Genomic DNA, 15,728 nt, shown 5'->3' on the forward strand with positions numbered 1-15,728 from the left:
TATTATAATAAAATAATAACAAAAATAGTCAATTAGATTTTTCAATAATTATAATGAAAACAGAAAATATCTTCAATGATGTATAAGTAATAGGAGAATAATGAAAAATATGGATGAGCAAAGTCTTGAGTAGATTATACAGGAATAATAAAAAATATAAATTGACAAAGTTGTCATTGTACTAAAATGATGAGGGTAATTTCGTAATGTACATAGCATGGTAAAATAGGGACTACTTTTTCTGAAGTGCTTCTGTTTATTGAAATATAATATTCTGCTTTTTCTTGGTTTAGTAGTGCTTTAATGTAAAACTATCAAATGTATAAATTTTGTCATTTAAGCATTTTATACATTTCTATCGCACTTGTTATACCTCCCACCGCAATCCTAAACAGGCCCTTAGTCACCTAGGTCGTAGAGACCGATACAAATCCTCAAGGTAACCGTCATGTGGGCTGAATAATATAATCCATGACCGAATACGATAATTAGACTAACAGGTTGGGATAAGCTCGATCTTCTTAGGAGTACATCATATTAAGTTGATAAGAGCAACGAGATGATCGGGCTTGTAATTGGTACTTGTCAACAAATCTCGAGGCTTATATATGTGATAGGAAAATTTTAGTTATAAGCGATTCTGCGTACCAATACGTGTATCCATCAAATGTGATTGGTAAGAAAATAGATTTTATTGAAAACAACGCCAATTTGAATTTTGAATATGAATGCATCAGCATTAGTACGTAAATTCGTTTGTACGTAATAAAATTGTGTGTGATAATAAGGTAACAATTCAGATAGACATTCAGAGCTTTGATGATATTCTCTTTTAGGTATCATTAACTTAGGCATCGGAGGTGTCTAAGGCACTTTGGGCTATCAGTTTTCTTTATTGCAGGTAGAGTGTGTTGGTGAACGTTGTGGATAGAGGTGTAAGCCAGTTGGTCTGGACCGAATGGACCAAACTCCTATATATATATTTTAAAAATATTTTTCATAATTTAATATATTATTTTTATATTGTAATTATATAAGTTAATGATGTAATTATCATCTAATTTATTATCATTGACCATATAAAATATTTTTTAATGAGTTAGTTACATAATATACATTAATAATTCATTTAATTTTAAATTAGTAATTTAAATAATTTTTTAATTAATTTATTAGAAAAAAAAGAAGGAAAAAATTAGGCCAGACTGAACAGACCAATAGCTACCGATTCAGTCCGTTCTGGTCCCTACAAATGTTTGGTCCGATCCCATCTCAAAAAAATGATGGGTCCATCACTTCCGGATCGGATTAAACCGATTTACATCCCTAATTGTAAGTAACACATTCCTAACAATAAGAATTTAATCCCAGTTGCAATATATTATTATGGTTCAAAAGTTATTCAATTATATTCATATGTAAACCTATAAATATAATCAAATGTCAAAAGTTATTAAGGCTCCTAATCTTGAAGCACACTGAAATTCGAATGTCAAAGATACATATTGCCTGAGTTAATATATTCAAATCTTTGTTGACTTATTCAATATAATACTTGTTAAATATTTTATATTTTTCATTATATTAATTAACACGACACATTTTAATAATTAATATTCCATATATATATATATATATTTTACAAATCTACCGATAAGCTCAACTTTTCTACTAGTCACTCCAACGCAATGCGACTACATCAGCCACAGCTGCATCAACCTCAGACGGAAGAGACGGTGCCGGTGACGACCACGGCGACGCTAAATCAGAACCCGGCGCAGTCGGCGGAGGCGCCGCCAAAGCAGGTGGCTCTAGCCATGGACAGGCTGGGCCAAGCTGCTCGCCTGATCGCCGACATCAGGCTCGGCGCCGATCGCCTCCTCGAAGCTCTCTTCGTCACAGCACAGCCTCACCAAAGCACCAAGCCTCTCCACTTGTTCCTTAAAGAAGACGCCTCCATGCGCCAACACTTCCAAGACCTCCGATCCGTTGGTACGTAGTGTAGCATACACCGGTCCTCGAATCACAATTACATTCTGTTTCTTGCACTCTAGGGTTAGGATAAGTAAAAATATTCTACCTTTATAATTAATTTGTCCGTATTATACACCCTTAGACCATTTTTAGCTGGCTTTTGGTAGGAAGGCAGCTTGAAGAGTCTGGGGTTCTGAATGAATCACTTCGGTCGCGAAGTAATTCGTGGGGGCTGCACATGCCCTTGGTCTGTCCTGACGGTGCTGTGGTTGCATATGCTTGGAAACGCCAACTTGCCGGGCAGGCTGGTGCGTCTGCGGTCGACAGGACGAGGTATGTTTTTATTTCAGCTCTTTCAAAGCGATAGATGAATTCTTTTGCAGTTTGAAGTTGGCCGATGATTTCTTAAATGGAACTTCCTTTTTTTGGCAAATATTAGGGTTAGGTTAGTCTATGTTAAAGGTTCTTATTAACCAAGGAAATATTTTTTTTTTTTTTTGGACAAGTAAACGATTATATTGATATGAATAAGCATAGCCTAAGTACATAAGATGATATACAAAAGGTCACACCTATTTAGAGAGAGGAAATAGAAACAAGAAATTCATGAAAATTGAGGCCACGGAAATCTATAGCTGTGGCCCAAAGAAAAAGAGTGCTAACAAAAAATAATTTAAGTTCTTCTAGTGAGCGCTCATCGTTTTCAAATGTCTGGTCATTTGGCTAATTCCATAGGCACCACTTGATATAGTAAAAAAATCGGGACCATTTTCCACACCGCTAAGATTTGTGGGAGACCTTGTAGATTTATCCAACTGGCCATGAGCTTTGTCACTGTGGCAAGCATAACCCAAGCTACCATTCTATTAAATACTTCATTCCATAACGTTCCAGCAACCTCATAATGCGACAGTAAATGATTCACAGTTTCACCATTTTTCTTACACATACAGCACCAATCTATTATGATCACCTTACATCTCCATAGATTATCCTTCGTCAAGATCTTACCTAATGCTACTATTCATAAAAAAAATGCCGCTTTGGGAGGCGCCTTGTTTCTCCATGGGAATTGTGTATTTTGTGATTGTGTAAGAGACTTATAAAAAGAACATACCCATAATGTACCTTACTGGTGGGTGTCCACCACATCTTGTTTGCTCCTTGGGATCTTGGCATCATGGTGTATAGAAGACCAAAGAACTCTTCAATGCTGCCAACTTCCCAATCTTGGGCGGCTCTAGTTTCATTGGACTAGGTCCCTAGATAACTCCATGCAATTAGCCACTGAGGCATCTTTCTCACCTGCAATCCCAAAAACTGATGGGAATGTATCCTTTAGGGCTTGATCTCCACACCACAGGCTAGTCCAGAATCTTATTCTAGATCCATCGCCCAAGACTAGTCTAGTATGTCGATTAAATATCCCCCACTGAATGTGTTTCCAAATTCCCACTTTATTATCCCTGTGAACCTCCCTAGTGCGCCCCCCCCCCCCCCCCCCCCAAAAAAAAAAAAAAAAAAAAAAAACAAAAAACATGCCTCCATATTTGCAATCAATCACTGACTTCCATAGGGCTTCCGGTTCCGTATTATATCTCCACAACCACTTCCCAAGCAAGGCTCGATTGAAAATCTTCAGGTTTATAAACTTATTAAAAAAGAAGGGAGAAAATCTTCAAGTTCTAATACCCAACCCACCCGAAGAGATTGGAGAACATACCTTTATCCTACTTGACTACATGATACTTGAATTCTCCACCTATCCCACTCCAAAGAAAATATTGTTTTTATCAGTGGACAATAGGGATTGCTACACTCGAGTGCAATTTTGGTGAAATTTGATGATCGCTTTAAGAAAATTCGAGGGAAAAGTTCATGAATTATAGTCTTTAAGTTGTTTTCCCTAGCCAAAACTACAAGACAATGGGTGTAACCCAGTGTGCTCTATGCAAAAAAAATTTATAATTTGAGATGCTTAGTAAAAATGTAGGGTGATTGTTTGAGATGCCATATCAATATGTTTGAAGGAGGGGTAGAGGCAGGAGATGATCAATTGTCTTGTGGACTTCTGTGGATAGACTAACTTTTAGGTGTCAATGATTAGCTTGCAGCTTTGAATCATGGAAGCATGGTGGAAAGAAATACATAAAGAAACAAGATGCCTTTGATTATTTCTTTTAACAACAAAAATTCTCCGCATAGACAGAAACATTATGTCTTCGCAAATATTAGAGAACCTCGAATATTTGGTTGTAATGGCTTCACAAAAAAATTAATTACAAAAGAAACCTTGAATCCGTTAGAGATTCTTTATTTCATTGCAAATATGCTAAAAAATTAACTCCTGGGCTTCGATCATTGTTTGTAATGGGGATAGTTTTCATAATTTGGTTGTATTCATCAATAGTGCTTAGTGGTTATTAGGTGTATTCAGTGTATACTTCTTGCGTACTTGGGCTATGTCTTTTACCATCAATAAAGTTTTGCATTTACTTAAAAAAAAAAAAAAAAAAAAAAAAATTACCTGCCACCCATAGGCTATGAATCTCCCAAACCATGTGCCTCATCAAACTTACCTTTGAGGAACTTTTGAGCAATGTGTGTTGGCTAATCAATAGGATTGACTTTGAAAAACTGTTAAGACATTTTTTACCCATAAAAAGACTTACCTATCAAAAGGATTGACTTTGGAAAACTAGTAAAAACAATTGAGAATGGTATTCAAGATATTCTCCTGACTTTACTTATTCGTTGTTCTAAAAAAGGGTTCAAGAAAATCCCTGGACCAAAACAAATTGAGTTATAGTATTGATACTTAGTTCAAGGCTTTCAGCAGTCTACTTGTATATGTCCCGTGTACTTGGCTTAGCCTATTTCTAATAAAAGTTTCCATTTACTGATAAAAAAAGGCTTTAAGCAGTCTACAAAGATGAGCCGAGGACTCTATTAAATTCTGAAATACTTTAAAATGAATTTTTATCTATCAAGAAAAAAAGAAAAAGAACTTCAAAATGACTATGAAAAATTACGTGTGATTTGACTGAATATGGACTGGCACTTTTTTTGAGGCACTGAGATATTAACTCGGTACTGTTTTTGGTCTAAATGCAGCAATTGAACTGATTAAGATATTAACACACACAGAAGTTCTTCTAGTCATCAACAGTGGAATTGAATAAACTTGCTCCTACCACCAGCATTGACTTAAGCACTCAAATGGCCGTACACCAACTCTGGGCTTTAAAGCTTGTTATTGATGTTTCTGAATAATTGCAGGCTAGCTCTCAAGGCCTTCACTGACCAGAAAAGAAGATTTTTCCCTCACCTTGATGACGGATTAGATGATCAGGGTACTGAATCAGATTCAAAAAAACGTTGCAGTCCCCAAGTACAGATGGCAAATCATCATGAAGAGTTAAGTGATTATAGGACACTATCAGACATTCTGATGAGTCTGGAAAAAGAAGTGCCAAATCTAAGAATTTTTACATATGAACGTTTGGACTGGTTGAAAAGAGCATCATCGCTGCCCTCTTCAGCAAATGAGACTTCCCTGGAAATCTCTAAAGAACACAATTTATACAGTTCAAATAAACTAAGACCCGGATCGCTGAGTAATGTTGCTACAGAGAAGATTGCTGTGATTGAGTTGCTGTTTCCCTCTATCTTCAGAGCTATTATATCACTTCATCCAGTTGGTTCTACTGATCCTGATTCAGTTGCTTTCTTTTCTCCGGATGAGGTAATATGTTTTCCAGGATATCTGAAGCGTTTTCTTTAAAAAACTCTAATGTGCTCTTCTTTTATAAGATCATGCTATATGTTTTTATATTCTTCTTCTCTAAGTTAACCTTTCCCGGTTACTAGTTAATCTCGATATGTTATGTATGAGGATTGTGATATTCTCAAGTATCATGCGGGTTGTGATTTTCTTAATTAGTACACGTGGTGTTACTTGAAGATTGTTGGATTTTTTGGTGAAATTGTGAAGTGACTTGTTATCTTTATGGAAGTGCAAATCCAGATGCGTTCTGTCCACCCATTTATTCAACTGTATGTTGGAGGCTTTGTTAAGATTGTGGCTGTAAATCAAGTGTGGTCTCAGCTTTATTGAAATTGATCAAGCACGAGCAGAGCTCAATCATGACCAATATTATTGCCGCATTCATGCTTGGCTTTCAATTTAAAGTGAGCTTGAGTGTGCAAATGACTCTATTAAAATACCTTTTATATATTACTTTTATGTTAAGATTGATATTAGCTTTGCAGTTGGATGTTGAACCCTGTATTATCTGAAGTCCTCATTATTCAACTCTCTTATAGGTCCCGTTTACTGTGTTTCTGAGGGGTTATGACTGCTTACTCATTTTCTGAGAACTCTAGATACCATGGTGGTTTGTGGAAATTCTCAAGCCATGTTGCATATATGGTATTCAACATGGCATTGACACTGATATAGATTGTCTCTAAATGTGTCACGATTACTTCAGTCTTCAGAAAGTTTGCTGATGGCAGTTATACTATGTGTTTCGAGTTTAGAATGACTATTATTTTGCCACTTTAAGGCATCTGCTTTCGTTGCTTTCATTCATATTTCTTGCTATGACCCCTACCAGTTTTATACATAGGGTCATGGTTCATGATTTCCAGAATAAGAGAGTTAGTCCTTCCTCACAAATGGGATTTTTTTGGAGGGCGGCAGGGGGTGATAAATGAGTTATAGATGTAGGTATTATGTCTTGTGGTTTGGTCCTTTTTGTTACCTTGTCGGCTGCAGTTTCTAAATTAAGTGCACTGAGCTTCTCACTGCCTTGAATGCTTTTCTGAAGTGCTCTGCTTCACAATATATTTTACTCTATCAGAATCTATTTGAAGCTTTTAGTTGGTCCCTCGATTCATATGATAGATGCTTGTGTTTCTTTTTATATTTCTTTAGCCTCATCGTTTTGCTGTTATTTTTGTGCTTATTGTAAGGCCTTAGCAGTACCTCGGTTTTTACTTCCTAACATTCTTGAACAGGGAGGCAGCTACATACATGCCAGAGGCCTTTCAGTTTATCATGTGTTCAGATGCATTACGGTAAACAGCCTTGTTGCTAATTTTGTCTTTCTCATAGTTCATGTGGTTAAACCTGCCCCCTTATTCTAGCAATGTCCCATTGCAGGAGCATGCTGCTATGGCTCTGCAGAGTTTTCTCGGAATTCGAGCTGAAACAGCTCTACATTCTCTTCTGGTACCATCTCTTTTGTACTTACAAATTTACTTGGTTAATTAAACCGTCTACCATATTCTTATTCTGCCTTTGTTTTTGTAGCGTTGGGTCTGTAGCTATCAAACTATATTTACCAAAGTTTGCAGGTAGGGCCAACTCTTTTCTGCTTTTAAGATTTGTTTTGTAATGTTGAGGTTCTGAACTTCATGTTGTTGGTGGTGGTGCAGTAAGTGTGGACGGCTGCTATTGATGGATAAAAAAGCGGCTTTACTGTTACCTCCAGTTTATCGTCCTTACAGGCAGTTTTCTGCATTGGAGATGTCATACACCCAACCTATTTCCTCAGCAAAGGAAACGAATAATGATCTTGCTCAGGCTTATCATGTTGGTTGCTTTTCAGAGGAAGTGTAGGCGTGGCGGGTATTGAGGAAGGTAAGTTAGTGAGGCCTTGTAGTCGAATAATTAATCCAATACTGTTTATTTGCTTGTTGCAATTTGTCATCTCCCTTTTCTGTTAATACTAAAATATGCCGTGTTGATTTCGCTTAATCCAGTAAGAGAGAGAAAAATCAAAATGACCAAATTCCGTAGGTTGTAAAGTGAATTATCACGTGGCGGAATAGATGTACGTAGCTGCGTGCATGCTGCCGTTGCATATATTTAATAGCAATGATGGTATTTTTTGGGGACATACAAAGATACACAAAACCAAGCACCCTTGATTCCTCGAAGCTAGTTAGATCTTATCATGTTTGTGTAAAGGGTGTTTTTATTCCAAATGTCCCTTTTGGTTTAGGGTTTATACAATTTCAAGAGGAGACGACATGCGTGGACAGCGTTGTTATACCCGATAGATCTTGGGTCGAATAATGACGGAGAGAGGAGAAGATTTGGCAAACCGCTGATTGCGATTAAGCATCGATATTCAGTTTTCATTGCACTAATAATTCATGGGTTCATTTATTTGTTACCAACTTCTACTCAATATTAGCCCCCTCATCGGCTCAAAAAATAATCGCAATGAGATGATGCGTTAGGGTCATTTATCAAACGAGCTTTGTTACTAATTATTTCTACATGAACACTATATATATATTTTTTATTTTATTCTTTTAAACTAATTGAATTCTTTTATTCATTATCTATATACCATATATTTGGTAAGTAAAAAAAAAGTGGAGTATATGGTTTAAGGATGATTAATAGAATTTTTTTTATAGTTATATAGAAAGTACAAGTCTTGTGTATTACTTGTTTTCGTGTATTTTTTTGTTTAAAGACACTGTATAATGCTTGCACTGCACAATTCTTGACGGTAGGTTGCATTATTAGCTTTTGTCATTTATTTTGAAAAAAATCTAATTGTAAGTATAATTGTGTATTAAAATGTATATCAATCTAATGTGGTTGATCAAAAAATAGATTTTATTAAAAATAATGTTAATTTAAATTTTGAATATAAAAGAATTAGTATTAATATATAAATTAATACGCGACTTTCTTCGTATATATTAAAACTCTTTATTTTTTGTTTAAAGATACTGTATATAATGCTTGCACAGCACAATTCTTGACGGTATGTTGCATTATTAGCTTCTGAAAATGACAGACATGCATTCCCGTGCTCCAAAAAATCAATTAAAATAAATCATGAATTTGATGGGCCATTTGGCACATGGCGGAGGAAAGTGAAGCATTTTCTTAAGCTGTATAAACCCTGATTTATATTCCCTTTACAATAGTCTCGACAAATGCTAATTTTAATTATATAAAGAATATATCTTTTTACGCTATTAACACTTGCATACGAGAAGAATTAAGGATGTGAGACCATACAAAATGCAACTTCTTAATACGACAGAGTCGAACCAGCAAAACTCGAAAGCTCTCGAAGTGGATATAAAGAGAGCGACCGAGTCACCGCGCGGGAAGCACACGTCGGAGGCAAAAACAAAGAAACATTATTAATGTGGGTCACGTAATCAGTTATGTTGTGGGTTGGTTTGGTAGGTTGTGGAACCGAACATGCTAAACAACTCATTACACTGAACATGCTAAAGGACCCCACGTACACAACATGGCTCATTTGCCCCCTGAAGGTTCACTCATTTGGATCATTGTCGGTGGGCTCCATTCCTTTGAAAAAAATCAGCTCGTTTTTAATTACTCATTTGGATCATTGTCGGTGGGCTCCATTCCTTTGAAAAAAATCAGCTCGTTTTCAAAGTAATTAGAGCAACGAGATAAATGACAATGAAAAAAAATATATTTATTCTCTGTAATCATTTGGAACGGATAAAAACTCCAAAACTAATGAAAACAGAAAAAAGGGAAGACCGATCGTTATCATATAATAACAGACAGTCTACCTTGAAAAATGGGTTGAAAAAAATGTAGTTTCTACTAGAATAAAATTCTTACTCGTGTAATCACAAATTCATCAACATCAAATAGTTAAGAGTTTTGTGTAGTTCATAATGGGACACCACGACCAAGCTGAATCGAAATGAATATTTCTGATTGACGATGGGGTTTTGAATATTGTCTCTGTATTTTCTGCTGAGCTCACATGATGACTCCATTTATGAACATTGGGATACAACCGCTGACCTGCTTCGCTTAATTACTAAACTAAAAGTACTATTCTCTTCTCAGTGTTTGGAAGGAGACACCAGGAAGCTTCACTTTTAAGTTTTAACAAACATAACCTCATGCAATTCTCTATGCTGTATCCATTTATTAATATTGGCGACATGAGCAGCAGCATGTAGCTGCGCCCAAATGGAGAATTTCATCTTGCTCAAAAGAAAGAACACTAGCCCTTTAATGCAACTAGCAGATCAAGATCTTAAAAGGTAGAAATCAAAAAATAATAAATCCGCAAACATAATTCATCTCTATCTACATCAACAATAGAACGTAAAATTTCTCAGATAAATTCAAAGCCTACTCATGAGATCTCAAACATCTGAAATCTCAACTTTATCAGCCATAAAATCCAACATCGGATCTAAAACATATTGACACTGAATTCCCCACACAGAACGAAGACAACATGCTATCTACATCCCCAACCCCCTCCCCCCACAAAGAAAAACAGAAATGAACATGGTACCTACTTTACCGACCATCAGCAGAAGTGAAGGACTCCGCAAATCCTGTAGGCCTTGCTGGAATACTGTCCTTGCTATCTTCCAGCGCCATGTAACTGAAGTCCTTTCCTTCCTGCCAGCCCTTCACCATCTGGTTAAGAGGAAGATTATAATCAATGCCAGAATATTCCTCTGCGTCATCATCGAATGGTCTCCATTTTTCCACAAGTGGGGCCAATACATTCACGGCGTGGCCCATATCTGGCCTTTGGCTAGGCTCTCTTGCAGTGCAGTGTGCAGCTAGTTGAGAAATTGTGTAGATACTCTCGAATGTTTCTTCGTTTGCATCAAGGGCTGGGTCAATGCCAGCGGCCAGTTTTTCTTTATCTGATTTTATGCGCAAGAACCATGCAGCTAAGTACTGGCTCTCCTCGGGCCTGTTGTCATCAAGTGCCATTAATCCAGTCAATAGCTCCATTAGCACAACCCCAAAACTGAAGACATCTACTTTGGTTGTAATTTTGCCTGTCACTGAATCAATGAAGCCATCCAAGTAGGAGTTAGTATGAAATTTGCATCCACCAATTTTCAGATGATAAAGCAAATCAATTGCATGATCATTCCAACGTATAGCACAAATAAGCAAATGTCCATCTGTACATTTTAAACCATCTGCATTTGAGTTGGCTTACTAGGTCAGTTGTCTACTGGGCATTGCCAGAACACGTTTGATAAATTTTTTTTGATAAGTAATATTAAAATTTATTGATGTAAAGAAAGGCGTAAGCCACGTACACTGGAAGCATACATGTGAATACATTGGCACTAATGATCAACATTGAAACAATTGGTTATAACAATTTCAAAGAAACACGAGTGTGGAAATAAGTATAAGGTCCAAGCTTGCATAATTAAACCATATGGCTGATACTCATTATCTTTTGAGATTTTACAAGCATTTTGCTTGCTTGTTAGTGCCATAAAGATCAATGCAATAAAACCTCCTGATTAAGCAAGTGAAATAAATAAAAAAAATAAAGCCTCCCATATGATACGAGCCCCGATTTGAAATGTGTTTAATTCTTATGGGAGTATGTACAGGATTCATGAGGGTCAATGAGGCCTGGGGTGAGAAGATGCTGAGTTGATCCACCTGCTTCCTGAATTCATACTTAGGATGTGCAAGGAATCGAGAATGAGAGTGGTGACCAGAAATTAGTTCCTCTAAATTATGTATTCCTTCAAGTATGTAGGCAATAAACAAACAAAGAAGGTTTGCCCCTCAAATAATTTCACAATGCAACAGATTGAAAAGCATTAGTTTGAATGTTACCTGCATATTCTGGTGCTAAGTATCCAAAAGTCCCAGCAAGCCTGGTTTCCACTGATTTCTCCCCATCAGGAGCAAGCTTCACCAATCCAAAATCTGAGATTTTTGCTCTGAAATCATCTCCGAGTAAGATATTTGAAGATTTAAGATCTCTGTGTATGAAGCTCTGATGAGCCATACTATGGAGATACTCCAATCCCCTAGCAACATCCAAGGCAATATTTAGCCTCCTCTTCCAAGAGAGAGGCTCCAATTTTAAGCTCTTCCAGTGGAACAGATGCTTGCTGAGAGCCCCTTGAGGCATATATTCATAAACAAGAATTCTCTCATTGCCTTCTATGCAATAACCAAGAAGAGATACCAAATGACGGTGTCGGACCTTCGAAAGCACTGCAATTTCAGACTGGAATTCATCCAACGCTTTACTAGTAATGACACCAGCCTCCATTCTTTTCACTGCTATTTTTGTACCATCATCCAGTTCTCCCTTATAAACTACCCCAAAGCCTCCACGGCCAAGTTCATTCTCTGGGGAAAAATTCTTTGTCACATTTCGAAGGACTTGAACTGATATGACAAGATTTCCAGCTTCAATGACATGAGATTCATCCATTCCACTACTATTTCTGCTTCCAGAACAACTCCCCGTCAGTGTAGAAGTGCTCCCATTGGTGTTGTTGGCAACAACCACCTTGAACATGTTATCTGAATCAGATGGATCTCTTGGGTGAATTACAACTGAACTAGCAGTCGGGGAGGCGTCTTTTCTCTTCTTACAACAATAGACAGATAGAGGTATGACCAGAAAAGCTACAGCTACGACACTTGCAGCAGGGGCCACAACCGAAACCAAAATGGACCTCTTAGAACTTTTTGGTTCACCAGCAGTACCATCGCCAGTTGTTGGTGAAGAGGGGTTTCTTGATGGGGAATGCGAACTACCAGATGATGGGCCATTTTCTTGTGGACTGTTCCCTGCCGGGGGGGCTTCCTGCGATTGATTACCACTCAATAGAGGGTCAATGACAAGTTTCACACTGTCACTGAATTTCGGCAAGGGAGGGGAAATATTGTTCCCAGTTAGGTCCAACAGTGTCAAATATTTCAAGCTACTCCAGTTTTGGGGAATCGGACCGCTCAAGTTATTATTCTGAAGTCTAATTTGAGTAAGGGCTCCTAAGTTTGCAACCGAAGGACTCAATGAACCGTTGAGATAAAATTTAGGCATGTTTATGATATAAATCTCGTTGCTGGGATTGCAACTCAGTCCCAACCACTGCCCTCCACAAGGGTCATTACCAGTCCACGAAGAAACGAGCTTTGAAGGGTAATTCACCCACCCAAGGAACTCTATAAGTGCCATAACAGCCGGGTCACAACGAACCCCAGGAGTTGATTGACAAAATGCATTAGAATCAGAAGAGGCCTTTGTGGCTTTGAAGTTCGGTATTGGACCCATTAGCCTATTATTGCTCAAATCCAAATTACGCAATGCCATATTAGCTAAGCTATCAGGAATTAAGCCAACAAGTTGATTACCATTCAGATTGAGATCCTCGAGCAGAGTCAAATTCCCAATGCTCGCAGGAATCTCCCCAGTGAATCGGTTCCCATGAAGCCAGAGACTCGTAAGTAAGGTCATTGTTGTCACCACGTCGATCGGACCCGTCAGTCCGCCTCCATTCTGGTCATTCAACCAGAGAATCCCCAAATTCATACCGCTAAAACTCGCCGGAATTTCACCATATAAATTGTTCCCAGAAAGTTTCAAGTTTGATAGAGAAGAAAGATTTCCCAGAAAGCTTGGTAACGGACCCACCAAATTGCAACTCATACAAGAAAGATTTCTCAACTGGAGCGACTCCTGCAACTGAGCAGGGAACATCCACCCGGTAGTGGCATTCAAATTGATGTTATCCAATGCCAATACCTCCAAATCCACAAGCCCATCAAAGAAATCAGCAGGAATGATATCGAACTCATTGTTGTCCAAGTAGGCATTGCGCAGATTGGACAAGCCCCGGAACGATGGTAAAGCCCCGGTGAATCTGTTCTTCTGGAGACCAAGGTCTGTGAGCATGGAGAGCTGGTTGAGGTTCTGCGGGAGAGGGCCACTCAGGCCCACGTTTTGGACCTGAATCTGGGTGACCCTGTCGCCCTTACAAACCACGTAGTTCCAGTTAGACCCGCATGGGTCAGCACCATTCTCGGGCCACTTCAGGAGCTCTGGGTTCTCCAGCCCTTTCTTGAACTGGTTGAGAATCGCAACGTCATTGGGGTCAGTAGCGCCGAAAACCACCGCGAGAAGTGAGAGGAGGAGTGGAAAGACAAAGCTTTTATGGCGTTCCATGGTAGATCTGTGAAGGCATATCATGCTTCTTCATCACAAACATTCAGAACCACGATTGCAAGAAAGAAGCTCCATTTCAAGCATTCATGACGTTTTTCCAGGATACCCAACTGAAAAATCTCGCAGAACTCAGAATTCAGATTATTTGGAGCATACAAAGAGTAGTGGATGAGTGATACTCACCAGCCCTCGAGTCCCTAACCCAAAATAAAATAGAACGTCAAAATAAGAGGTAAAAAAGGAAAAACTCAAGCTCGAGGACTACAGTAAAGAGCAGTAAAGGCAGATCTTCGATGAGAAAAATCCTGTAACAAAGCGAATAAGGAGAAATTGTGGAAATACTCTCAAAAGACTGTAAGAAACGAGAAGAAGAGAAAAATCTGGTGTTTCGTGACCTTCTCCGTACCTGTTCAGCAAATGTGGTGATTTACCACGCACAAAACTCTGTTCAAACGATTCGAAAGGGGCAACTTTGTCTTTTAGATAAAAAATAGTTTAATACCACCACGTGGAATACTAACTATATAGTCATAAATTTGTGACGCAGATGTCAGACTTATCTGCTCTTCACATTCTCTCGAATCTCTTAAAAAAATATATAAAATATTCTATTTATTATCACATTATATATTGTACATAATAAGATGATAAATAACAAAATTAAAAAAATATATATGTATTGTTATGTTTCATTGAGACATGAGAGGCCTATTTCCAAGCTTTTGTTTTTTTAGGAAAATAATAAGATCCCGTAAAATAAAGAAGAAATTGAAAAATTCAGTAATATCCATTCCTTCCCTCTTATTATTTTCTCTAAAATTGAGAGTAATGACTCTGACAAAATGAGATTGATGGGAGAAAATAAAACGGAAAGTTCAATCAAATTTGATCAAATTATCTATAATAGTCTTCAAAACTTTATCTCTTCTTTTAATCGGACCCATAATTAAAATAATTATTATATTTAATCACGTTAATTTATAAATTTATTTTATAATATAAATATTATATAAATATTTTTATAATCTAACGTATTACATTAAATTATATTAATTTATAAATTTATTTTTATTAATTTTTTTATAGTTAAAATATTTCTCTTATATCATTATTCATTTTATATATTCTATCAATTTATTTTTTTATTTATTTATATCTCATTACTTCTAAACTCCCAAAAGAAATCTTAGAAGTATTGCTCCTGTCAACAATTAATCGTGAGAATGTATATAATTATATAAATAAATATATGCATATATATATATATATTTATATAAGGAGATAATGGAGTCATTAATTAGTATCATATATTTTTTTTAAGATTAATTTCATATTTCTTTTTTATTTTTTTAATGAGAAATATAGACTTTATTTATTCATGAAAATTACAATTGTGACTTGATACATACTGAAAATGTTTTAAATTACAAGTCAACTACTCACGATTGAGACTCTATCGATATACAAATTTTTTTGTAACTAATATGATCTTTACTTTTATAACTCTACAAATTAATATCATATTTCTAATCTTCCAAACCCATCACTCCAAATAAAACTATCAAACTCGGTTCTATTTCACGGTTCACTACAAGTATTTAAAAGAAGAAAAAATTTAGTTATAAGTATAACTGCACACTAATATATATATCAATTTAATGTGATTGATTAAAAAATAAATTTTATTAAAAATAATATTAATTTAAATTTTAAATATAAAAAAATTAATATTAATACACAGATTAATAAGTGATTTTCTTAAAACAA

The 15,728-nt window shown here is 36.6% G+C and overlaps 2 protein-coding genes across 3 annotated transcripts; one reads left to right on the plus strand and one right to left on the minus strand.

The window, feature by feature from the left end:
* The first annotated feature begins 1,647 nt into the window (after positions 1-1,647).
* On the plus strand, positions 1,648-8,255 carry LOC122279417 (mediator of RNA polymerase II transcription subunit 27). 2 transcript variants are annotated; one of them, XM_043090073.1, is made up of 8 exons: positions 1,648-1,992; positions 2,142-2,307; positions 5,254-5,719; positions 6,997-7,056; positions 7,142-7,210; positions 7,292-7,335; positions 7,417-7,621; positions 7,986-8,255. In XM_043090073.1, the coding sequence occupies exons 1-7, from the start codon at positions 1,689-1,691 to the stop codon at positions 7,598-7,600; spliced, it is 1,293 nt and encodes a 430-aa protein (XP_042946007.1). In that variant the 5' UTR covers positions 1,648-1,688; the 3' UTR covers positions 7,601-7,621; positions 7,986-8,255. The 2 variants fall into 2 exon arrangements, with proteins under 2 accessions (XP_042946007.1, XP_042946006.1); XM_043090072.1 differs by lacking the exon at positions 7,986-8,255 and having other exon boundaries at positions 1,649-1,992; positions 7,417-7,738.
* Positions 8,256-10,059: 1,804 nt separating this feature from the next.
* On the minus strand, positions 10,060-14,385 carry LOC122279418 (receptor protein kinase TMK1-like). Its single transcript, XM_043090074.1, has 2 exons — positions 11,615-14,385; positions 10,060-10,812 (listed from the first exon to the last, which is right to left on the minus strand). Exons 1-2 carry the CDS (start codon positions 13,983-13,985, stop codon positions 10,310-10,312), a joined length of 2,874 nt encoding a protein of 957 aa, XP_042946008.1. The 5' UTR covers positions 13,986-14,385; the 3' UTR covers positions 10,060-10,309.
* Positions 14,386-15,728: the final 1,343 nt, after the last annotated feature.

The sequence above is a fragment of the Carya illinoinensis genome, chromosome 10, assembly GCF_018687715.1.
Source record: "Carya illinoinensis cultivar Pawnee chromosome 10, C.illinoinensisPawnee_v1, whole genome shotgun sequence".
Lineage (NCBI taxonomy): Eukaryota > Viridiplantae > Streptophyta > Magnoliopsida > Fagales > Juglandaceae > Carya > Carya illinoinensis.